The sequence below is a fragment of the Grus americana genome, chromosome 4 (genome assembly GCF_028858705.1).
Source record: "Grus americana isolate bGruAme1 chromosome 4, bGruAme1.mat, whole genome shotgun sequence".
Lineage (NCBI taxonomy): Eukaryota > Metazoa > Chordata > Aves > Gruiformes > Gruidae > Grus > Grus americana.
The window spans coordinates 31810820-31838550 of NC_072855.1; the positions used below are offsets into that span (position 1 = coordinate 31810820).

Genomic DNA, 27731 nt, shown 5'->3' on the forward strand with positions numbered 1-27731 from the left:
TCAGCTAAAACACATTATTATTATTATTTAATAGAAGGCAAACGTCCACGAACTGAAAATAAATGTATATTTTCATTGTCATCTAACCTATCACATGAATTGAAGTTGCTGTTGCCCTCTTCTATACTTTCCATAGCCACACTCAGCATTCTTTTTGAATGTTAAAACTGTTACAAGAGGTTGCACAAGTCATAGTTGAATGCACATCAGAATCACTGCAGTGAATGGTGAAAGAAGATGTAGCCATCCACACTGTTTGTGAAACATGGGGCAAGCTACCTGTGGCATGCTGGACTGCTGACATGGGGTAAAGGTACAAGTTACAAATCTGTGCCCCTTAAGCTGATTCTAAATCAGTGCTGACACTTCATGAAACAAATCTGAAGCAATCAGACAAACGAGCAAGCAGTGACCTTGTACAGGCAAATATCTCTTTATGTTCTCAATGCACCTCTATAAAGTAAACCTTGTTTATAGGCAGTTTTCCCTAAGCATTCAAGTTCTGGATACTATAGTACAATTTTCCAAAGCCCCAAATACAAGGTCAGGTTTAAATCACTTAAACTACTGTATAAAAAGATTTTTTAAATTTTTTTTCACAGTGAATGAAATCACATTTCTAGAAGGTTAAGTAGGGTGCAAAGTATTTATTCCCTTTTTCTGTTGGGAACTTTACAGTATTCTGCTATTAAATTTGCATGAAATATGCAAATATAAAAATAAGAAATTAATTTTCTTCATCAGAGATAATTTGTAGCAATAAACACCAAAACATACAGATATATCTCTCAGGAATAAAATAAAATATTTAAAATCTGCATTCAGCCACCCAGAATCAACAATGTAACCTGCACATAGGCAGGCACAAGGCAATTCATATTTGCTAAGAAGTGCTATTAGATAGCACTGTTTTAAATAAAACCTTCCTAATGCTTACAGGAAGATGCCTTTGCATGAGATGCCTACTACTATAGAATAGCTAACCAAATACGTGTAACAGTGGCTTGACTATTCATGCAAATCGTTGCTGTGCATATATGTAACAAATAGGAGATTGCAAACTTGATTTCAGACGAGCTGCCTTTCCACTGTGACCCAACAGATTTTGACTTTTTTTTTTAAAAAAAAGGAGATAAGAGAGATTTACAGAAATTAATTAGAATCGTGCGCATTAATTACTACACAGTCAAGTAAATCTACACCATATTTGCACTGACGATTAAGATTGACTGTTTCCCCCATAAGTGCTAGCAAAGGAGGTACATATACAAAGTGATTTAGAAGAATGGTATTAGAAATGCTTAAAATGAGCTCTTCATTGTACTTAGAACAGCAACTATGTGACACACTCGAGAGTAAGAATAAATCAGTTCATTCCTACCCACTGCACTCCAAATGAAAGAGAATACGAGTTTTACAAAACACCCTCCAGCTCCATAAAGTTGTGCTTTTACATGAATGTTAATAAATGGGATAAAAAAAGTACAAGTAAAATTAACTCATAGCAAGATTCTTTCGCTGACGTGCTATGAGCAAGCATTTGAGAGCTGACAGGTTCATTCATTAAGTTTCTGTTTTCCAGTGCAATGTAAAAAGGAGATAAGAACATAGCCAATTACACAAATAAGACTCTGTATGTGTGCAGATGTGCACGAACACACGTGTATGATTTTCTAATACTCATTTTAGCCAGCTGACAATTTTCTAAACATTTTTTCAAAGGAATTATAAATCTTGAGGAATATACAGATATTTCATAGAAATTTTCAATAAAATTTGTTATAAGGATGGTATCTAATGTTTGAGACTAAAAGATAGTAAGATAGAGGTCATGTATCTATTAAAAAGGAACACCAGAAATCAGAAGGACTAATAGCCTATAAGTAGGACACTTACCTGGAACATGATCTATATTGGAGACTGCATGAATTTGAACCTTGGTCTCCGATATCTTGACTAAGTCTCTTAATCATTAATAATTAATGATATTGCCTGCTCTGGACTGGATCTTTCTCACTACAAAAAACAAACAAAAAGGAAACAAAAGCTTTCTTGTATTCCTCCCAAAATGGGACATCAGGTTCTTGAAAACTAAAATATTGAAGGATGTAGAGAAATAGTTTTCTATCTAGTTAAGAGATAACAAGTTTTGAAAATGAGATCATTTACAGTTTAAAATAAATTATTGATAATAAATGATTGCATTGAAATAAATGAAATCTGCAGATGTGACAGAACATTTTTATCAAGCACACAGCAACTGCTACTATTAAATAATAATATTTATTCAAAACCTAGTAACGAACTGCTGCCTTTGTAAAATGAAAGAAGTTGTCTGTTTGCCAAACAACCAAATTATTTTTGAGTGGAGATAAGTACAGCTATTACACAACTTCATAAATTTCAAATGCCAATCTGCTACAAATTGGATATTTCTCAACAAAAATTAGCTAAGAAATGGAAAAGAGCTTTTTCTTAGTTCTACTTGAAATTGTATTAGCTGCCATGGGCAAATACCATCTTCATTGCACAGATCAGCAGAACCAACTGAACTGATAACAGAACAAATACTGTTTTGAACATCACATAAAGAGATCTGGGTGGCTACAGAATCTTAGAAACCTGACAGCTCATATCACTGTCATGCTTTTTGAGAAACAGATGATGAGTATTACAGTACAGTTTTGCAAAGAAATTATTTTCTTATTCTACAGTATGCCAAGACAGTTTGCTATAGGTCTAGATAAAAGCATCACACACAGTTGCTTTATTTGGGTACCACTAAAACCTTAAGTATCTATTTATAGCTTTAAGGGACAAATTTTACTTTTAAAGAAATTAGAAGTATTTTTTCCATATTGGATATTAAGATCAGAAGAGTGTGTGTGTATCCCAACAACATAGTTAAAAATTTGAAAAATTTCCTCATTCTTGCATAGCAACCAAAACCCAGAAAAATATACTTGTGTTTACTGGTTTCCATAAGTGATGTCAAGAAAATATTATCATTCAGATTTACATTTTTGCAGATCTGAAAGATTCTAACTCTAAAAGTTAAACTCCTAAAGGAATATGGGGACAATCTATAAAGATGCAAACAGAGAGGAGTTAATGGTTGCATATATCTGCATTATTATATATGCTGTCACTTAAAAAGAAATGATGCTTAGTTGTCATGTGTATTTTCTGGCAGACATTCAACCATCTTGCAAACTACACGTTGTTTGGACAGCTGGTAGTTGGAGCTAGGCAGCCAGCAATCAGAGTATGTTCAATTGTGAGTTTGAAGCACGTGAATTCTAGCCAGGAAATTCAAACTGCTGTTTATGCTTTGCTTATATTTGAAGCTAAATTTAGGTTGAAGTTCCCTTGAGAAATAACTGTCTCAGCCCAGATGATAAGTTGTCTCATTCCTGATCTTAAAATTCCCATGGTACTACTGGCAAGAGGGGTTTAACACGTATCAATACAGAAAATACTGTGCTATGACAGCAGTCAAAACTGACTACAATATGGAAGTAACTACAGCAAGAAAAAATACCTGAACTGGGTGACTGCATTCTTAAATAGGTACAAAAAATAAGTCTTTTTCATACATCAGTCCCTAATGGGAAAGCAGAATATGGAGGCATACAAAATCAGATATACAACCAAAACCAGTAAAACAATTTGGTGCTGATACTTCCTAGGGTATCTGGCTGAGTTACTGGCCAACCCAAAAGAGATCCAAAGAACTAAAGGGGTTCACATTTGCATTTTCCTTCCGTTACAATTTTTTCAGTTTTAGTAAACTCCAAACTTCAATGTAATGTAATAAGCAACAGAATAATGTAATATCAAGTAAATGCCAGTATCAATGTCAATTGTGTACATATTAGTAAATATATAAAGGTACTGATATCAAACACCTCCCTCACCAGGAGAGGGACTTAAGTTTCTATGCTGTTTGCCCCATGTCACTTCACAACAGGAAGAAGAATACTTTGAATTTCTTTTTTAAAAACTGTAATTTGAAATAGCTGCAGAAAACTTTCAGTCACATATTTCTACACTGGTAGTTGTTTAGTGACAAAAATGTAAGGTAAATCTCTTTTATAGAGTAAGTATTCAGACTGAAAAACTGTCAATATGCTTTATTTGTTAACAGCTATATAAAGAATAAATTATATAAAATTATAGTTCTACTCAGATAATAATGTTCAAGTGATTAAATCTTCAAAGAAAAAGTAAGCTAATTACCTATTCTATGAACCATACAAGTACATGATGAGAAGAGTGCAGGCACAGTAAAAAAATATTTCTTTCCTTGTTATTCTTTAAAATACATATATATTACATAAGTGAAATAACCAGGTTGTAGTAAAGACAAGGTATCCATACTTTACCCTATGGTTATGTCACCAAGTTATGACTTGAGTGTCCCATCCTTCTTGAAACACCTAGTATACTAATTGAATAGACACAAAAAAAGTAACTAACAGCTTTGAGCTTCATTAGACATATATAACCTAGACTAAGTGAGAGATAATTACATCCTGAGCGAAGGTGAAAGACATTTCCATGGGGAAGCCTGTGGACCATGGGAAGGTTAGTACAAGGAAAGGAAATTATAAATGTTCTATAAAACTCACGTCTTCGAAGTCTATTATTTTGATATTGACAAAAGCTATAGATTTTAGTTCCCGGCTTGATTTTCCCAAGAAGTTCTGTATGTCTCCTTTGAAGATCGGGCTTAAGAGACATGAGGAAAGTTGAGTTCATTCTTGAAGATAGCAGTTGTTTACTTTTCAGGAAAGCATTTAATACAATAGATGGAGTCTGCAGTTCAAGCTTGTGATTCAGAGATTTTGATGGTTCCATTAGGGGACAATATATTGTAGAGGCTGTCAAATTATTTTATCCTTACCAGTTAGGACAGAGTAGATCCACTTGATGCACGTAAAACAACACAGAGTTTTATTCCAATGACGAGTTTAGCCTGGGGATTATTTCAGGGCTGAGTTATTGGCAGAGTATTTTGCTCAAGATGAGATCTTCCTCTGATATAGTCTACTCCTGAATGATCACTTTCCACATAAACCCAGGATAGTATGGTGTGTCACAGCTACGTGCATCTATTTATCAGTGGAATGTCCTGAAGTTCTTACATACTTTCACTCATATCTTTCTAAACAGATGATCAAACAGTGAGGTAACAGATCTCTACTAGATGTTAAAGAACAGTAGCACTAAGCTACCAGTAGGGGAATATCTTTCAAAAAAATGATTACTATATCTCTGATTCCTCCATCTAATATTCCTTCTGCTACATAGATACTCGTTGCCTTCAGTTTTGCTCATCTGATACATATTATATCAGGACAATTATTTGTAACTTCTATTTACCTTTCAAGTTTCTCTCTTACATTGTACACTGGATTGTATACCTGAAGGTTTCTCTACCTTTCCCAGCTATACTACTTGATCTGATACAAGGAGACTTGCACAACATGCCTGTAGTATGTTTTTACACAATTGCAAATAAGCCATATTTCCTTTTCAATTACTTCTTTGATAAGATATTCAACATCCTTAAGGACAATTCACTTCAGTTGCCTCTCTTGCTATGAGATGAATGCCCTATAGGAGACCCTATTTCTCCTCTCTGAGTATAAAACAAGCATGGGATAACTAGCTCAGATTGAGAATGTGACTTTTACATGCAAGGTCAGCGTATTCAGAAAATTTTTCCTACTGAAGAATCTATAAATTGAACTCAGAAAGGCTTTTATTGTGCCATTTGGCCAGTGGCTGCAGCTGTACAGTTAAAAATAGAAAGTCAACAGCTAACACAAATTAACATTGCTGCAATTGTCAGCCAGCAATGACAAACTCATGCCCTGGCTCTTCAGGACCCCTTGAAGTGGTGCAATTACTATTGTTTTTATAAGAAGCTCAACATTGGCTTATGCTAAAACAGCAATAATTTAAAATAATATCAAAATGTCAATCAGTTCAATTTCAACAATTATTTTATCATGGCTAGATTCCTCTTTTGTGCAAATACTCTTTAAACTGGTTTAGCAAAAGTATTTTCCTTTTCAAAAGGTTTCTAGCTATACTTCTGACTTCCTACCACTGCCCAGATACACAAATACAATTTCTAAGTTTATATCTGTACATATATACGTGCACATGGAAGAAATATATGTATATTTCAAAGCTACTGCATTCTTTCAATACACAAAGTTTAGGTTCATAAACTAAACTATTTTACTCTCAGACATCTGTCACTAAGAATGTGACTCCTTCAGACTTGATACAAATTTCCCACTGGCACTCAACTGTGCATGTGTGGACATAAGCATCAAGATTTTACTGAATTTCTTAACGACAATCTTCTAGCAATCAGTTTTTGAACCCATACAAAGACCTTAATGTGGATACTAACTAGTCAAAGTAGAAGACTACAATTCCACGCATCTGCAGAGGAAACCTGGTATTCTTCAGTGTATGATTAACAAAATGGATTCAAACATGATCCAAAGTAATGGTTGTTATAAAAGCAGAAGTAAATAGTGACAGACTTTTTTCATTCTTTCAGCTTTAAGTTATATGATATGCCTACAGCTATCATATATAGCTTTATAACATTAAATAACCTATTGTCATGTCATTTAATTACTATATTTTTTAACAGTCTCTTTGTAAAACAAATGTGTGCACCTTAAAATAAACAATTTCGGGTCATAAAACATAGTTTTATGCCTATGGATTCTGTTTTCTGCAACAGTTTAACCACAGATGATTCCATAAATTTATATAAAAGTTGGAAGACGAAAACAAAGCAGTCCTGAAGCAGTACATTTCATTAAACAAAAGCATGAAATATATTGCCATTAAAAAATTAATGCTTAATAATTTTATGTCAACAGGGATATACTACATATAAATTTGAGTAAGAATGATCTGGTGGTGGTATAAACATTGAAATGCTTCTGTTATTCTTTTTAAGTACAAAATCATTTGGAAACAGTAATTTTTGCAAATTATTCATAACAAACTGTTAAGTAGCAATTTTCATTTCTGAGGCAGTTAAGGGGTATATGATATTCCAAAATGAACAATGTTGCCAAGCATATGCAATGTTTTTGAGGGGGGGTTCATATGAAAGAGGAGTGATATGCTCCACTTCTGTTTTCCAAATTGCTTACTGGTATATATGACTATGGTAAATGTGAATATACAAAATTAATTTTAATTTTGTAACGGCAAGGTTAAAGGATAACTCACACTAGTGAGTGCCATACCATTTATCTGTATTTATAAAAAATTCAGGACTATTAAAGATGGACATAAGCTTTGTGATTTCTGAATTGTAATAGTGAAATAACGAGCGTATAAATCAAGTGCATTACATTTCAAAGACTATTTTCGTGAAATTATTAAGCCAGTGTTCACATAATTATTTCAAATACATATATTCCTCAAGCTATTGAAGCAAGGTCTGCAGTCTACTAACTACTAAACAGAACTGCTAAAACAATCCAGTTGTTCCCCGCACGAGTTTCCTACACTGATTTAGTGATTCACCATAAACCTTTAACTTTCTAACAAAGCTTTGACATGCATGAAATAAAAATATTTCAAAATATCTTTTTTGTTTTTGTTTTTAAAAGATTTTACATTTAAATTGTAAGAGTTTTAAACTGGATAGTGCTATAGTAGCTTGTAATGTGGAAGGTCAAACAGTGCCTAGATATCAAAGCTGTATTTTCAAATATTTTATTGGAATGCAATCTTCTGCATGAAGAAAAAATCTGTGGTTTTTAAAACACCTTCTTAATCTATTTAAATTTCTATGCTTAATTCTTCTCTGGAATAATAGCAGATCATTTTACTGAAATCAACAGGTATGCCTAAATATGATTCTAATACAAATAGCAAAAGCATATGTGAATATCCTGTTTTGCAAGCACATCATGCTAAAAGAAGAATGAAAACAAACAAAACACAAAAAACCCCCAAGCAACCCCCCCCCAAAAAAAAACCTTCCAACTCTTCAGTACATATTAAATTCATACAGTCGTCAAAATATGAATCAACATATTCATCCACTAGTGGCAACTCAGAAGGAGGAATGTGTTTCCACAATACGTCTCACCAGACAACGGTATCAGATAACCCTACACATTACAGAACATCAGCCGATATAGAACAATTTTATACATATGTTTAATTCTGGTTTTGTTGGCTGTTTTTTTATTTCCAATAAACTAATGGAAAATAGAAATGTGCTATGAACCTAGGAATTAGAAATGTATTATTAGCTACATCAAAATGTGGCTTATGAAGTTCAAAATCCAGAGAGAGAAAATACACTGATCCTAGCAGAAGCGCTGCTATTTTAAACTGTGGAGTGTTCTATCTTTTCTTTTGATGTACAAAACCACACTACTCCACTGCCAACTAGCGAGCACTTCTACCACCTTTATCCAAACAAAGCTTTGGGAACAGCTGGGCAGATAACACAGTTTCCACTGAACACAGGTGTTCTTTCAGGTGTACATCTGAAATACAGACTCGGTAACGCTTTGCTGCCATTAAAGATTCCAGATGGAGGCTGTTTCATAAAAGCCCATGGCTTTTATACCCACCTACCCCTTCTTATCAACATCAAAACAGCTACTCTAAGTTCTAGGTGAAACACAGTGCAAATGGTCAGTAAACTCTATCAAAATACTAAGAACAACATAAACTAAAAAAGCCACCCTAAATTGACCTAACTAACAAGCAACCAAGAGATCCTTGGGGCAGTCACCATGATGCTTTCGGTTGGGCAAAAAAATAAATAAATCTAAGATCCCGATATATTTTCAGCAAAGATTAACGAAAAATATCTGAAAATACACGGCAGAGGTCCACTCACTGCAGAATATACAAAAAGGTATAAATATCTCAAGTAACACTCAAAGAAGGATATATGATTTTTAATCCAAAATTACAAGATTTGTATATAACATGGTAAAGGAAAGAGAACTAAAACTACAAGTTATTACTTCAAGAAACCGGGTACATAAAGTTACTGTGATACTTACCACTGTGAAATTCATAACCTTCAAAATCCATATTGTCATTGCTAAGTTAACAATCATGGTAACCAACAGCAGAAGGACAAAGAAGTATAAGCACCTCTTTCGCCATCCATAAATCCCTACTGGGTAAAACTGAGGATGTTCAGTCCTTGGAAGGCTGTTCTGTTGTGTTGCTAATATATACTGCTCTCGTGTCATCTGGAAAAGAAAGATATAAGTACAAGTAAGCAAATGAGAGGTTTGGTTTTCATAGATTTTATTACATAAAGATTATCTGAGAATGTACAGAAAATCAGTTTCTACAGGCACAGACGGGATTCATTCATTCATCATAAACCACATCAATGTTATTTTTACTAGGCATTTGGTAAGAATTTGGTGGGTTTCATTAATTTAAAGTAAACCTTTGGTTTGATATTTCAAATTGGACTTGCGTTTTGAATTTATCAGCAAGAAACTGTAAAAAATATTATGTAATCCATGTATATATTTTACATTCTATTTCTGAAGACTGTTTTATTGTCCTTTAAGAAGTCATTCAGGAAAATCTGTTTTTGGAGAAAAAACTTCATGTAACTTTTTTTTGTACTGGTTTTGACTGAAATAAAAGTTATTTTCTTCAAAGTAGCTTGTAGCCAAAAACAGTACACTCTTTCATACAAATAGAAGAAAACCCTATTCTTTCTAAAAATGCATCTATCATAAGTGGAGTCATCATTCTTTTATTGTATTTAGTAAATTAAATTAATAATTTATGCCAATATACATATGGCCATATTTTACACAGAAGTATGCCATATTTTACACAAAAAGAAACACCAAAACTCTTCAAAGCTTTAATTTGGCCCATTAGGAGATAGGGATACTACCATCACCTGTTGTTTTCCTAAACCAGTTTAAGTTCTTCTAGCATTCAAGCAAGCAGTAACCGTTTGCAAACTGCTTAAAGAAGTTATCATTAATTCAGTTCTTCTTTAGAGCAAAAATGTTTACCATTTAACTTTTTTTTTACATCCTTAACTTTCTTTTACAGATATTTACATTCATATTCAGCCGTCACATTGCCTTTAGACTGGAAGGTATTTACTTTTCTCCATGACTTAAAAATGAAAATAAAGCAATCTCGGTCTGTTTACATAAAAGTTCTTCCTGAAACATGCCCATTAAAAAGATTGATTTAATAGGCTTTTTGCTCAGAAGGAGGGAGAAAACCCAAAACAAAGAAATACCAAAACCAAACCAAACCCCAACAAACTTTTAAACCAGATAGAATGATCAGTTTGATGATTAAATCTGCCTTTCTTTTTACTAAAAAGTAAAAAATGCACAAAAATGGGTCAGTAGAAATAAGAAACAGTTTGAATCCATTTGAAGGATCAAACAAATGTTGATTTTATAGGATTTTTAAAATGCAAAGCTCAAAAATGTTTACATAAACATCTGTATTGCTAGATATTTATCCAAATCAAAACTCTTGAGGTTTTACCATGCACTTGCTAGTGAATGAGATATTAATAGTATAAATTAACTCACTGAATAATTACAGCCACAAGTCATAGAATACACATCCATATTAAAACAATACATCTATCACTGAAATAAGTTAAAACAGAAATAATGAATTTATAAAGCAGGTTTCAAATAAGCTAGTAAACAGGCATTTTATCATTTTTATTCTTCTCAAACAGAATTGCTTCTCTTTGCCTGTAATTTCAATTAAATGTAATGTTTAGCAGTTTGTTTACGTAGCAAACCTTTACAAACAGAACTTCCTTAAACGACATTTCTCAGTCCTCCCAGAGCAGAGAGTCACCAGGCTTCAAGACCTTAGATCACTCCCTTATTGTATCCTGGCAGTATTCATCCTAGCTGTGTCTGAATTCCTTATGAATTCAGAAACTGAATGCATGAAAGAGTTAATCATCTTCCTCCTTATAATGAGTTTCTACACATTTATTTAGCCAGCCATTGTAACAAAAATGCAATCCATGATTACATTTTGAGATTTAAAGTAATTAGTATTTTTTACACCATTTCCATTGTCTTGTGACCTTAGTTTATATATTATTACCAAACAATTATTACCCTTAAAAAAAAGTTGAAAATTCAACTTCCAGATTGTGAGAATGTCAGAAATAACATTGCCCCTAAAACTATGAATGTGGCCCAATGAAATACACCTTTTGCATATGATTAAATACAATGACATTTTATTCCATCACCACAGCCAGGCATCCGTCAGTTCCCTCAGTGCATACTGTTCAACTGAGTGAGGCTTGGTGAGGCAGGCTGTCCCCCTGCAGCCCACGGAGGATAATGAAGGAGCAGACATTCCCCTGTAGCCCATGGAGGACCCCACGTTGAAGGATGTAGAGGCACCTGAAGGAGGCTGTGACCCTGTGGGAAGACCACACTGGAGCAGGCTCCTGGAAGGACCTGTGGACCCGTGGAGAGAGGAGCCCAGGCTGGAGCAGGTTTGCTGGCAGGACTTGTGACCCCATGGGGGACCCATGCTGGAGCAGGGTGGTCCTGAAGGACTGCATCCTGTGGAAAGGACCCGTGCTGAAGCAGTTCATGAAGAACTGCAGCCCCATGGGCAGGACTCACATTGGAGAAGTTCATGAAGGACTGTTTTTATTTCTCATTATCCAACCCTAATTATCCTGTCCCTGGGTCTCCCAGGGATTGATATTGGGCTCAAGGGTGTTTAGTATCTTCATAACTGATCTGGATGATGGGATCAAATGTACCCTGATGAAGTTTACCAATGATAGCAAACTGAGTGAGGAAGCGGACACTTGGGAAGGGAGAGCCACCCAGCAGGAAGACCTGGATAAGCTGAAAGAGTGGGCTAACAAGAACCTTATGAATTTCAACGAGACAAATGTAAGGTCTTGCACCTAGGAAAACACAATCCAGGAGTGAAGCACAGCCTGGGATCTACCTGGCTGGGGAGCAGCTCTGTGGAAGACAACCTGGGGGTCCTGGTGGACAATAAGTTCAATATGAGTGAACAGTGTGCTGCAGCAGCAAAGAAAGCTAACAGGATGCTGGATTGCATCAACAAGGCCAACACCAGCAGAGATAAAGAAGTCATTATCACACTCTACTTGACACTGGTCAGGCCACATCTAGAATACTGTGTTCAGTTTTGGTCCCTGCTATACAAGAAAGACGTAGACAGGCTGGAGAGGGTCCAGAGAAGGGCCATGAAGATGATCAAAGGACCAGAAAGCCTGCCATATGAGGAAAGGCTGAGAGAACTGGGTTTTCTCAGCCTTGAGATAAGAAAGCTTAGGGGAGACCTTATCACCACAATCATGCACAAGCAATTTTTTTTCTTAAATCTGTTGAATATTTTTCCAATAAACATTTTAATTCTGAAACTGTTCAATATAAAACCACACAGCACCAGTTGCCTTTGGACCTCAGGCAAGTTGGTCAGACCCAATTCACGTGACATCAATCCTTCCCAGCCACTCGCAAGGATCAAAGACACTGTTTTCTAAGAACTGCACATATATACATAATAAACAGGCCCAAAGAATTTGCCATTTGCTACGAATATAAAAATATTAGTGTGATTTTGGCTTTATTTTTTAAGGTTATTAATCTGGCCAGTTAAAATTATTGGCAGCACCCTCACCACTGATTTGTATACTCCTGTGAAAAATCATCAGCTGATTTTTAAACTATTGAAAACCAAAACAAATCCTAGTTGGTCTGGTAACTAGTACCCGGAGATTTTAAATGTATTAAGAAAAAACACATAAATGCTTGATAAATACCCCCATTTAGTATCATGTTTTTATCACCAGTAACTGAATAGATACTAGGCCATATCTACTTCAGATAAGTTTCTAACTGAGGAGGAACTGCTGTGAGCTCTGTGTTTTTGTAAATCATGAAAAGGCAAAGAAATTCCAGAACAGTAGCAAGACAAACTATTAAAATATTTTTTGAAAGTGACTTACATAAACCTTGATAAACCATGCAATATGACAGAACATCTTTCAAAAAACTGGTCACATTTAAAAATCCTGACAAGTTTTTGCCAAGAATTCTGATTGATAAAGTGCACATATACTTTCTATACAAAACCACATACATACAGGTATTTATGAATAAATATGTATATATGCAGATCATAGAAATGCATATAAATATACACACAAACTTTTGATGACTGAGTTGCTATTTCATCCTATTGAACTTTCAAAATACATTATAAAAATAAACATTTTAAACTAGGTAACTAGCAGATCTTATTGAGGAGGAATTATTATTAAATGGACATTTTAAAAAAATCTCACTGCAGTATATACCTAATGCTATTCCATTATTCAGGTCTTGTAAATACAAAACAACTGGTGACATTTCAAGACGAGACAAGAACTATGGTTTGAAAGTTTAGCTGGGTTTCTGACATTAGGATGCTTGAGGGTCTGAAACCAAAAATAATTTAATTACAGAAGTGCTCCATTAAATACTTGAAGGGTTTCAATGTTAGCATCTTAAACTAGTAACCTCCATGGTGCACACATGCATATATACACAAAGTCATAAGTAGCCCAGAGCCACACACTAAAGAAATTAGAAATAACTCCTGTGCCCTGATAATTATTGAGATTTCTAATTCAAACCAAAAGTAATATGGGATATGTTATTCAGTAACTACAAAGAAATTAAATCAGTTCTTACACTGAATAAGTATCATAAACAAGATAAAGGAAACTATCATAGCACTGTAAACTATTTAGTCATGTCGCAACTGTACCTGAATATATTTTGCAATTTGTAATTTTCATTTTTGGCTACTCCTACACTTTTTGATCTTTTTCAGTACCATAAAAATATAATTGTGCATGTTCACTAGGCACAGGTGAATATGAGTAAGCACACAGCATGAAATCTAGATCACAATCAAGCCAATGATCTTTATTGATATTTTAGGGCCATAATGTACTATTGGAACAGATATCTTAGACTTATAGAAGTAATTAAAGAATGGACCAGAGACATTTTACATTTTCAAAGTTTATTTTAGTCTTTGGGAAAATCTCTTACAGAGGTAAATTTTCAAATCAGAAAAATGAAAGAGAAGACAATGAGCAAATGAACTAAATCTAGAGGGTAAGATTGTTGGTATAATTCTTGAAGTTAGGGTAGCAATCTACTTAAGTGTTAACTAAAAATGTTTAGAACATGATTATGCCTTGCAAATAATTTTCTAGACAAATTTAAATTTATCTTAATGGGTAACGGCTCTTTTCTAAGTGCCATAAAAGAAGAATCAGATTCAAAACTAAGGAATGAAATAAAAGGATCATTGTTCTTAATTACAAATGGTTAGTCAAACAGGAGAAACAATCCAATATTTACTGTTAAGATCTGAACAGGCAATTTGGCTTCCAGCTAATTTTCTGAAAATAAAATTTTATTATTTTGTGTATTTTGAAGACAAAATATGATTTTTAATTCAGGATCATCCGTACATATGCTCTAAACCTATGTTGATTTCATTCATCTTACATTTTTTCAAGTCACCCAAGAATACAATTAAATGTGTTAAAAGGTAATTTTTTTACCATTTTGCAGGGGAAAAAAAAAGTTATAAAAGATACATTTAGATACAATATTCTTAAATGGCAGAGGCTGGGTGCCACATGGTAATACCATCCCAGTAAGGCAATTCAAACATTCTTCTCAAAGTGTGGTTGACTGAATAAAAAACAAGATTAATGCAGTAGCTTCTCCATGACACACCGAGAAGCTCTTAGGAAGATCACCTCTCTCCATGTGCATCCAGATGCTTAAACAGGTGGAAGGCTAAACTGGGTGCAATACCTTTGATCAAAGCACAACATGCTTTAAGAAACAAAGATAATTACAGAAGAGTATGATTATACTTAACAGATACAGAAGTTATCAGAGGGCTTTTATACAGGTTGGTATGGCTTCTCCGTGTTTGAAAATCAGGCAATCTAATAAAAAACTGGTATCTCAGCAGGGGTGAGTGAAGGTAAGAAGGAAGAAATAAACTTCACAAATGATTTTTCAAGATAACTACAATGTTCTTCAGACCTAAACCAAGCATTCTTCTCTCATAATTCAGGCTGAGACTCCAGTGTTTTTCCTATCCCAAATCTATGTCTCAAGCAAGCAAAGCTCTTTACAACAAACAAGATCTATGTCAGCGTCATCGTGCATATGAGGAATGGAAGGGAGAGAGAGAAACTTCTCCACAGACAACAAGCAAACTAGTGGAAAAACTGAAGAACTGAATCACTTAAGTCTCATTCCACTGCCTTCCATTTAGCATTGCTGTCAGGGGTTTTTTCCTGTTTTAGAGAGAATACAGGTTTGGGGGCATTACAATGAGAGGTGATCAAAAATTAGTTTTTCTAGTTCATGTTCTCTCCCAATTTCTTTTTAGCTTTCTGAGAAGCTCAAGTTTAAGGTCTCAAGAGTTCCACAATCCCTGCAGCAAATGCTGTATCTCAGATTGCTTAGAGACCCTCAGTGCTCTCTAATCTTACCCAGATTTTCTGCTAGCTTCAGTGAATCCATTTCACTTGACAGTCCTTGCTATTAACCAAGCTTTCATACTCCTACCTTTGAGAAAAATATTATTAACAGATATTTTTAAAGTGTTTAATAAAGCCTGTCTACATTCCCAAGAGTATAGAGCAGAAAAATCAAACTGAGTATGTCTGAAACATCAATACAATCATTAAAGGTGATTTGAAATTTTCAGTGAAGAGTACTCTTATTGTAAGCATGTCGATTTATTGAAATTTACCCATTTGAACAAACTCCAAATAAAATGGAGATGGATGCCATCAGACATTCACCCATACTTTGGAGTGACAGAAAAACTTCTCTTCTTTTCTTTTTTCCTTTTTTAAGAACTGCCACCATTTTTTAGAATATTCAACATTTAGAACTTCAACACAATTATTTTGTTATATTTATATATGAAACAAAAACAAGAGCATTACTTCTTTCCATGACTATTCTTTTGAGACTTCATTATTTTTGTGATATTTCTTATTAACAGGAATTACTGACAAAGGTATATCAAGACTTGGTAAGAAAATAGCCTTAATGCTGGTAGAAAGGTACCTCTGGGAAAGATTGGATAATTATTATAATATGAATGGAAAATATTTATTTAAAACTAAAAGCAATTTTCAAGTATGACAAGATATTATCACAGTAAGTACTTGGCTATGTTCAAAAAACCTAAGAAATCAAACATCTAATTTGACAGATACAAATCTGAAACTGTTTACTACTCACATCATGAAACAGATAAGCCAAAAACTAATATGATTTTTGTTACTTCAGGTATTGTAATTGTAGCCTGGCACATGACACTGCTTCTAAACATTTTCATTACTGATTGATTCTTTGTGCATTATTTTCTTATCTCATAGACAGAAAAACCATTGTGGTTTAACCCAGCAGGGAGCTAAAACAACCACACAGCTGTCTGCTCACTCCTCCCCACAGTGGGATGGGGGAGAGAATTGAAAAAAGTAAAACTCATGAGCTGAGATAAAAACAGTTTAATATGACAAAAAAGGAAGAGCATGATGATGATAATAATGATAGATTATACAAAACAAGTGATGCACAGCACAATTGATCACTCACCGCTGACCAATGCCCAGCTAGCTCCCATGCCACAGCCCTCCCTGGCCAACTCCCCCCAGCTTATATATTGAACATGACATCATATCGTATGGAATATCCCTTTAGCCAGTTTGGGTCAGCTGTCCTGGCCATGCCTCTCCCAGCTTCTTGTGCACCTCCTGCAGAAGGCTCATGCCTACTCACTGTCAGGGCCTGGGAAGCTGAAAAATCCTTGACTTAATTGTAAATGCTGCTTAGCCACAACTAAACATCAGTGTGTTTCGACATTGCTTTCATATAAATAAATCCAAACCACAGCACTATACCAGCTACTAGGACTACAATTAGCTCTATCCCAGCTGAAACCAGGACAAAAACATAAATGAATTTTAAAATATAAAAATACAGTATGACAGCATATAGATCCAATAATGATTTGAGTTGGTAAGGAACATATTAGCAATCAGATGAGCTGTAGAGGTGAAGAAAAACTATAGCTCCCAGGGAAAATTCTTCACATCAGCATTTAGAGAAAAAAAAATAATAACTAAAAAGCAATCTGCTCATAACTAGCTGTAGCTGAGGACATCATACAGATGATTTACCAGAACCAGCTGGCCCTCTCCACTCATCCTGACAGTAACACAGCCTCTGGCCAGCAGCTCATGCTGCAGACAGCTCTCTTTCTGTATGATGCTACAGCAGGTCATTCATTCTGCTTCCACTCTACGCAGTATGTGGCATTAATTAAGCTTATAATTGAAATGTTATTTTACTGTTTTCTTTATAGACTTTAGCTGGAAGTTTACCACATGTAGTGAAAAAATTATCACACAGAGCAGGAAGTGCTGTAAGAACCGTAACATTTCTTACACAGCAAATACACAAATACTTAAGTTATACCCCAACCTTGACTCTAAAATCAAGAGTTGGGATGAAATCAATGAGGAGTCCATTACAACAATAAATACGAAGTTGGCAAGCAAGCAGCTTGTATCTCTTGAAAAGGCCTTACGAATAAAAGGATGGATTTTCTCCGAAAGTTTTTAAAATGCCAGACAGCTATATTGTTTCTTCTCTTCTGCAAGGGTTTGGTACTCTACAACTGATTTCCAAAAAATAATAGAAAAAGATGGTATCATCTTGAGTTAGTGGGGATATATTAACTGCTGTGAATAGACTGACAAGGTAGTAGAGCGGCATTTTTAGACAATTAAATATTGGAGGGAGAGAGCAGCTTCCTCTGAAAACAACTTTATCTGGGCTACACTTGACACCTGCAAAGTCTTCTCCTTATAGTGTTAGCCATTCAAGCCGTTCTAAAGGCAGCCAAAAGCATGTCAGCAACTGACCCTGGTATAAGTGGTCACTGGGCCACAAATTGTTGGCCAGATATGATAAAAGCCACATCTCTCTATTGTACATTACTGGCAACAGAAATCAGTGTAAATCCTTATTGCCCTAATGGGCAATTTTAACATTTGTCAGATTATTATTTTTTTTTCTGTTTAGTATAATTGAGGTCAATCACTATTAAAACTGCTACAGTAATTCAAAAGCATTGGGAGAGTATAGTCCTTCTAAGACCTGCACTAGGGTATGTCACAGAAACAGAATGCTTGAGGTTGGAAAGCATCTCTAAAGGTCATCTAGTCCAACCTCCTGCTCAAGCAGGGCCCCCTAGAGCAGGTTGCTCAGGACCATATCCAACTGGCTTTTGAATATCTCCAAGGACAGAGACTCCACAACCTCTCTGGGCACCCTGTGCCAGTGCTCAGTCCCCCTCACAGTAACAGGGTATTTCCTGATGTTCAGAGGGAACCTCCTGTGTTTCAGTCTGTGCTTATTGCCTCTTGTTCTGTCATCAGGCACCACTGAAAAAAGTCTGCTTCCATCCTCTTTGCACCTTCCCTTCAGGTATCTGTACACATAGATAAGATCCGCCCTGAACCTTCTCCAGGCTAAACAGTCACAGCTCTCAGCCTTTCGTCACAGAAGAGGTGCTCCAGTCCCTTAATCACTCCCATGGCCCTTCACTGGATTCTCTCCAGTATATGCATGTCTCTTTTCTAATGGGGAGCCCGGAACTGGATACAGCACCCAAGGTGTGGCCTCACTGGTGCTGAATAGAGAGGAAGGATCACCTTCCTCAGCTTGCTGGTATCACTCCTCCCCGATGCAGCCCAGGATAGTTAGCTTTCTTCGTGGCAAGGGCTCATTGCAGGTTCACGTTCTACCTTCTGTTGAAAAATACTCCCAGTTGGGATACAAACACAGACCACTTCTTTTTAAAAAGCACTTAATCTTAAAATTAATCTCTTTAGGAACTGATTGCTGAGTAGAAAGTACTTAATGTAAGTAGGCCCTCAGTCGAGCTTTAGGGACCACTAAGATTTTGGAAAAATTTTATGCTCCATATTTTATATTGGCTATGGCTAGGCCACATCCTAGTCAGTACCACATTACAGCGAAAGATGATTCAGGGGAGGCTTCACTCGTTCAGTCTTCAATCTCCAACTTGAAAAAACTTACTTCCAGATTGACTACATAGGGAGACCCAACTACTACTGCCAGGAAAAGGTGCCAAATCTGAGGGACTTCAATATTCTAATCTGAGAGTTTGATGCCTTTTTGATTCAGGCATGGATTTTTGCCCTGGCCACTTTCAGAAACAGAGGTGCAACTGTACTCAAAACTCCAAAATTGTGTTTCTTAAGCAACACACTTGGAAACCCCTTTGCACCCCTGAAAATCTAAAGGAAAGAACATGCAAATAACTTCACGATCAAGGTGTACATAAAGTCAGTTGATTATATAATTTATGTGTTTTTAAGTTTAATAATTCAGAAGAATCTGTCTTTAATTCTTGGCCACAAAGAACAGTTTTGACATCAGTGTCAACAAGGCTTAAGTCAGCATGTCTTTACTGACAGTTTCCTTGGTTTTATGTTGTCAATTAGAATTCCATTTTTTTTGCTAAGTCAATACAATTAGATTACTACAGAGACTTCATTACAGCCACAGGCAGGACAGCAGCTGAAGTACACAATTTTCTCCCTATGATGCTAGTGCTCACTAAACAGTTATTGGAACAATTGTCTATAAAAGGACAATAAATGTTTGCATCTTGAATATTGTTCTCCAATAAAATTATCACTTCACAAAAATGGATACCAGTGAGCTGATACTATTCCCATTATTACTCAGAACATTTATGGCTGTTCTGTGTTTAAGATATTTAATTGTAATGTTCACTGCACAATGAAGTTCACAGCATGTTAACAAGAATAAATAATCATATAATGAATAGAATCATATTTTTCCCACTATTCTGTGAAATGTTTCTAAATAGTAATATGTTATACTGAATTCTTCAGGAAGCTGGATTCAAATACATCTCAGGCTATGAAGTTTCATAGTAATATTATTTTTAAGTTACATTTTTAATAACCAGAACACTTCCAGTATATTTTCAGTGTATTTTTAAAGAAGCTTTGGTTTCAAAAGCTTACTCATTACTTCACTTTATTTAGCTTTATAATCATCTAAACTTACATGTTGTGTTTTAGAATAACTTTTGAGGTCTTCTATCTAGCCTCACTGTCAACATAGTATATTACAAACATAACCTTAATTAAACTAGATGGAATCACAGAAGCAGTTTAGTAGCAGCAACACAAGATTCAGTTTCGCTGAGTTGCCTTAGAGAAAAGCAGATACCTGAGGAGACAAGTAGATGATGACTAGACTGCTGAAAGATACAGCAGCATACAGCACTAGCACCTGTTATAGCTCTCTGGACTTTATCTCAAATATTCCTACTACTAGAAAAAACAGATTAAATTTGTTTTACTGAAGAAATTCTAAAAGTCTATTAAAATAGCAATAAAATCAGGAAAGCCACAGTAAATCACTAGATTTTGGTTCAAAGCCCACCACTTTTAATCCTGGTAGGCCTTCATCCCTGTCACTCTACACATCTCAATAAACCAGGGCATGTCCACAAGCACTGTGACCAGCACTTTATATCTTCTGCTCAACTCCCTCTCTTAAGGCCCCTGAGAAGATAAGATGGAGGATGTCTTTGTTAAGGATATTCCATCAGGACGAAACCTGGCAACCACATCAATGGAAGACGGCAGGACCAATATTTCAGTAGCTTCACACAAACTGGCACTAGCTTTTCTCTCTGAGTGATACGTTTGGTTAAATCAGTTCTAGTAGATGGTGGCGTACAAAAGCATAATCTTCAAGAGTCAGGAAAGAAGTTTTAAGAGTAGCAGATTGCCCAAGGGAACACACTCAGCTGGACTGGAAGAAACAGGTGGAATGAACACCTGAACTATGAGAGGAAATGTCCTCTTCAACTAGTTCATTCCTTCCTGTAGGTTGAAGTCTAAAATTCATGTGGTGGGGTAATTGTGTAGTCCACAATCAAAGAACAGGAAAGAGATGGGAAACATGAACCAAATAATGGGTTGCTAGACAGCTGAAGAACAAGCTTTTAAGTACAGTTCCTTTTCCTCTTATTTGCACACACGTGTAGTGCAACTCTCCTGTATGGCTAGGAAACAAATGCTTGTACATCTAAAGATACAAGTATGTGTCTTCTGGCCTAACATATACATCTCTGTTAATTCAAATTAAAAATACATGGATCAGATATTAAAGCGTACAGAATGAGCTGCACTGAGTTAAGTGCTGTGATATGAAGAACAGGAGTATGCCTTAAAAAGACAATGATTACATTTTGGATTTGACTTGTACTTGTTGAGCTTCTTCTGTGATGTAAGGAGGCAACAATACCATACCCCAAAGTGACACTGAGCTTTTAATTCACCAGTTTAATCTTAATGTGAATTTGATGACTTCATATTCAATATGAATCAGATTCCCCATCCTTTCAGAAGATATCTGAATCAACAGTAACTATAATGATGTCAATATGCAAACAAAAGTCTTGTTTTTACATGAACATAAGCATGGATCAAATCTTACTGCTATCCACAGCTCTAAAAATATTACCTATATTTAACCTGTCTGCCTAATAGAGTACAGCCAGAAAACAGCAGAATTTATCTTAATAGAAAAAGATAGATTACACTGCCAGAATTAGATTTAAAAAAATACATACATATATAGATATATATATATATCCTAATCTCTCATTTTATAGCACCTACCAACATGGGGTCCTGCTCCAGTCTAGAAGAACAAAATTTAAAAAATTAAAACAAGAGGCATGTTTTACCATGGGATTAATATTAACATTTTTGTTACCACCATTGTGCTGAGATAACACTCATGAACAACCCAATAATTACAATATTCTGAGAATATTTTAATGAAATTGTATTGATGGAAATGGTTGGAGAAAAACAAAATACATACAGATTTCAGTTATTATGTATAATCTGACCATGTATTTCAGATGATACCATAAAGCAAGAGAAAACACTCGAGTTGTTTGTGCAGACACCAGGAATCTAAGATGAAATTACAGTTCAATTGCTTAACTTTACATGTTCTTAATTCAATATTATATATAGGACCAAGTCCCTAATTTGTTTCCCTTTTTGTCTTCAGCATTTCCTCCCTTACATTAAGCTCCCTCATCTTCCTTGTTAATAATGGATGTAACTGTTCCCTGTGATTAGTAATCTCATCATCTATAAATGTGGTTTCACAGTGATGGCCTGTACCTGTTCCTGCCTCTTTATAAAGAGCAGCCATGGCATATTAACATTATAACAAAAGTCTTCTCATCTTTCCAGCAGCCACATGACCAATGACATCTCACACAAAAAAAACTTATACCAACAGATGATGAACATGAACTGCAATTTGTAAAACTTTCAAATAAGAGTAACCTTCAGAATCATCTTCCTCAATGATCTGAAAAAAGCAATATAAATACAAGAGTGAAGCAACATCCACTTTTTTATTACATTAAATTTGAAATTATTTTGTTGTACTTTTAAAACTATCTTTAATAACTAAACAATTCAGTTCTATATTTTAAAAAGCAAAAGAATTTTGACTTTCTTTTCAGATTTTAGCTGATATTTTGGAAAGAAACATAACAAGTATATTTGAATGCTCCTAAATTACTTAAGATCCCAAGGTGAAAAACATTTTTGACAATATTTTCAAAACCTATTTTAAATGTGGCTGACAGTATTAAAGGCATAATATTCCTTTGGAAAAGGAGTTCTAAACTCCTAAATCACCTTGGCAAAATTTTCACCTTGGAAATTTTTTTCATCAAAAATGGAAGCACATCCTTTATTTTATTCTTCTAATTATCTCCACGTTTCTCCACTGCATTTCCTGTTTGCATTCTCTCCTTCCAGAAAATGCATGCAGAAGTACATTCATTCCCTAACAGTCAACCTGTTCGGATTTAGCAGGTTACAAAGCACTGAGAACAGAAGCTCAACCACACAAGAGTTGTTTCCTTATTGAACAGGGGTTTCAAGAACTTGCTAATATTGAAGATATTTAATATCTAATTATTAAATATCACATTTTTGCCAGGCACATTAACAAGTCCTTTTTCCTTTTCCTAAATTTTTCTTTTCTTTTTTTTTTTTTTTTTTAATTAATCAAAAAGATGGTGCCAACATCATGGGTTAAACAATAGAACTGAATTCAAATAATTTCTGGGATAAAAATCTCCAATCTTTCAAGCACTGTGGGAGATCTAGAGATTTAGCTATATATGGTCATCTATATCTCATCTGTATCTCATCTTTACTGCATTCAGCTACCTTCAGTTCTTTACTGGAAGGAACTGGGATAAATCCTTTGATAGTCTACTGCAGTTAGAGGTTTTTCCCTACTTTCCTCAAATGAGTAATGAAAATTAAATGAGACTCACCCTATATATGTGTTCTCCCTGCTGTAAAAAGACAAAAGAATAAATATAGCTTGATAAAGAGAAGATTGATTGGAATTGAACAAATGAAGCCTTCTTTTTATACTAAGAGACTGAAGGAGGATCCAGTGCCTATGCCATTCTATCTTCTAAGATACTTGTAAGCACTGTTGGAAGAATGGAAGAAAAATCTTCTCTGGAACAATACTGAGGCAGCTTTATGAATAGACAGTGTGCAGCTGCCTGTCCCTGCAAAAAGCTTGGGTCAGCAAAATGGAAAACTGACAAACATGAAACACTTGATTTGTTGGAGACCGTGTACTCAGATGTCACTACTCGGTATGATTCTTGTGAACAGGATATTCAGGGGACATTAGGTACAGCAAAGAGAGACAGACAAACTCCTTAATGATCTGGAAGAAGAAAAAAGACTGGAAAACAAAGATTTTTGAAGATGCTAGTGTGGAGACAGCTATAAAAAACAGAACAATGAGCAGATGTCCTCCAGAAGTCCGTTTTAGCTGTACCAGTGATTCAGACTGGAATTTATAACTAATTAGATATCCATGGACAAGGGGTAAAAGCCTACTTAATGAGCTGTGAGGAAGATTGGCATGATCCAATCAGTACAGTTATGCAAAGGAAGAATGTATGGAAAGAAAAAAGCACACCAAAAAAAGAAGAAGGGACAGAACTGTGGCTCAAGAAGCAACAAATTTTGCAGTAAAAGAACTGGGAGAGAAGCCAAACATTCACTGTTAAAATTGGCAAAAGTAAGGTAATTCTCTGTGTATTTTCGGAAGGCAGCTAGTGCATCAGCAGAAAACACCTTTGCATAGCCTGGAAACTAGCTGTGACTGTCAAAAAGCAAGAAGAAACTTACTGAGCACAATCTGGGAAATTCATGAAACTTCAAGAGCCAGCAAAAATCTTCAGCAACACAACAACAACAAAAAATAATAAAAAACCCAACCAACCAAACAAAAAAACCCAAAAAACCCAAAAGAGATTATTTCTTCAATAGTTTGCCCTTACCACCCTATCTTATCAGTAAGTGAAAGCCTCTGCAGTTTCCTATAGATAAAGTCTGTCAGGTTAATAAACAACGTATGTTACTCTTCAGAGTTAATTTGGCTAGTGTAAGCTCACCAGTAATTAAGAGTCATTCATGAACACTCTCATCAGCATGTCAATATGAATGAATAACTTTCTAAGTGTCACAGAGACAATATGCTTGAAGCATAGTGGAACCAGAAAAGAATCTCCCATTTGACCAATTTTCTATACTTCACCCATATTCAATGAATCAAGCCTTCTGATCAGAAAAATTCAGAATACTTCCTCTCTTTCTTGTAGTGATTAATGATGCATAAAGGCAGAGTTTGCAAAAATCCAATTCTTTCTCTATATTGTATTTCTGATGAGGAATATCCTCTACAAAGAATTCCTAAATTTTATATTTCTGATCAACAGACTTACTGATAGTTGATATTAAAGTCTGCAAATCGAGTCTCTAACATTTAAGAAAATTCCTACTGCATTGATGCATTTTTCCTCAGTAACATTAATTTTTGGTCGATGCATCCTATTTCTTGGTCTATTATCTCCTCTTTATGCAAACCTCTGGTGATGCAGCCTTTGGAGACTTCCTGCTTCCAGACATTAATGGACTTAGGATCTTGACTCAAGATGCTAGGGCCATTCCACAGGAAACTCCAGTTCTGTGGAAAGCTAATTCCTTGCTAACTTCAGCATATTATTGAGGCAGTTATTCCTTTATAGAAAGTGACCTCATCATTGCTTTAACACTAGCTATTCCTTCCACTCCCATCACCCCTGTCAAGCTCTCTTCCACCTGCTAAAGCAACAACCAACCTATCATTTTTAGGGTTCCAAAGCTTTCCATTCCTTGCAAGAACATAATGAACGAACACAATGAAAATAATAAATGCTTATAATTATTTTATTGACTCAATTTCCTTAGTAATCTGAATTATTTTAGGGATTCTGATCAGAATCCTCTTAGAAATTAAATATCCCACTCCTTGTCCCTCCTCTCCAAACTGTGACTTCTCCTTCAGAGACAGGCATCATTTTCTTTCGCATGGATTAATTTCAAGGATTTTATAGGCAACGCCAGTTGCTGACACCTAATTCCTCAGGCAAGTGAGTAACACATAAACAGTATTTTTCTGCTGGAACAAGCAGTGAGTAATTATTTAACAGTGTGAATAAATGAATCTCTATATGCCTTCCAAAGTCTGTAGGTACTGTGTGACAGAATACATGACATACCATGTGACATCCACAACACAGAGACTTAATAAAACAGACTGATTCTCCACTGTACATTTGTTCAGATTAACCAAACAGGATGTTTGACAAATGCCATGCATCCGGCCCATGTATATCTGTGTCATTAAGAGAACTGCTTTTTTGGACACCTGAAAAGGTACTTGGGAGCTGCAGAAAAACAAAAAAATCTGTCTTCTTCATGAGTTCTGTAAAATATTAGGAATTTAACCATTAATGTGAGAAATCTCATTATAATATTTGGTGACTCTGTAATTTGCTGTTGGATTATGACCTCCATATCTAATTCATAGCCTGTGGTCTGAGTCCCATGCAACATGACTTAAAGCAGCACTCTTTCTGAAAACAATCTCCTCCTGCTTAATTTCTAAAACAGCTACTAAACTTGCTTTCTTTTTTTCAGCCTCCCATCTCTTCAAGTAGCCCATGATCAGGTTTAAAAGCCATTTTGATCTTTATTTACTTCTTCTAGCATTCAGATTCAAAAAGACTAATTTGCTGGAGACATAATCAGCATTTTGTCAAGCAGGGATTACATGCAACTAGAGAATCAGCATCCTCACTAATTGCAAAAACTACTAGAGGCTATTACAAATGATACCATGCTGCAAAACTTAAAAGTCACGTCTCTTCAATCTTGGCTTTTCTAGCACAATTAAATAACAAAAATGTAGTATTTAATAACAAAACCCAAGACATTCCATTATCCTCCTTGTAGAAAGATAGAAATAAAAAAACATTAGCCTAATAATGTATTACTGGAAGGTACACTGATAACTGTGGAAAACACAGACCAAAACTTTTAAATATGCACTATAGTAGTCTATATGTATCAAAGTTCTTAATAAACTAATTTAATTTCCTGAAGACAGTAGTTACAAGGAAGAATCTGGAACATGCAGAAGCATTACTCTAATCTTATCACTTTGCGATGCTGGGAAAATTTCCTTTGTAAAATAGTTAACTTCTAATAATTAATAGACATAGCTTTCATACAGCAGTTACACCAGAAAACTCATGTTACCTGAGCAAATAATTAAAATGGTGCTGCAGTTTTGGAATTAGAGTGAATAAGCAAGTGGATTGTGTTTTTATAATTTAGAACAGATTATTTTAAAGGTTAGTACTACATAAATACAGAAAAGAAGTTAGGAAGCAAAATCTCACAGACTAATCAATGAGAGAATATTTTCCTCAAAGCCTTAATTTTATTTAGTTGGGTGTGGTGGGTTGACCCTGGCTGGAGGCCAGGTGCCCACCAGAGCTGCTCTCTCACTCCCCTCATTCACTAAACAGGGGAGTAAAGGTATAACGAAATGCTTGTAGGTCGAGATAAGGACAGGGAGAGATCACTCACTAACATGGAGTCCCTCTGACGGGGTGCAGACCTTCAGGAGCAAACTGCTCCAGCGTGGGTCCCCCACGGAGTCACAAGTCCTGCCAGCAAACCTGCCCTGGCATGGGCTCCCCTCTTCACGGGTCCACCGGTCCGGCCAGGAACTTGCTCCAGCGTGGGCTTCCCATGGGCTACAGCCTCCTTCAGGTGCCTCCATCTGCTCCGGCGTGGGGTCCTCCACGGGCTGCAGGTGGAATCGCTACACCCCCTCATCCTTCCTCCATGGGCTGCAGGGGGACAGCCTGCTTCACCATGGCCTTCACCACGGGCTGCAGGGGGATCTCCGCTCCGGCGACTGGAGCACCTCCTCCCCCTCCTTCTGCACTGATCTGGGTGTCTGCAGAGTTTCTTACATCTTCTCACTCCTCTCTCCGGCTGCAAAAGCTCTCTCTCTAAGTGTTTTTCTTCTTCTTATATATGTTATCACAGAGGC

The 27731-nt window shown here is 35.6% G+C and overlaps 1 protein-coding gene across 1 annotated transcript in view; it reads right to left on the minus strand.

The window, feature by feature from the left end:
* Positions 1-27731, minus strand: part of SGCZ (sarcoglycan zeta) — a 484691-nt gene that overhangs the window by 207598 nt on the left and 249362 nt on the right. The window contains exon 2 of the mRNA XM_054825539.1: positions 9078-9272. Coding sequence (XP_054681514.1) covers positions 9078-9272 — 195 coding nt within the window. The remainder of the gene's footprint in view (positions 1-9077; positions 9273-27731) is intronic.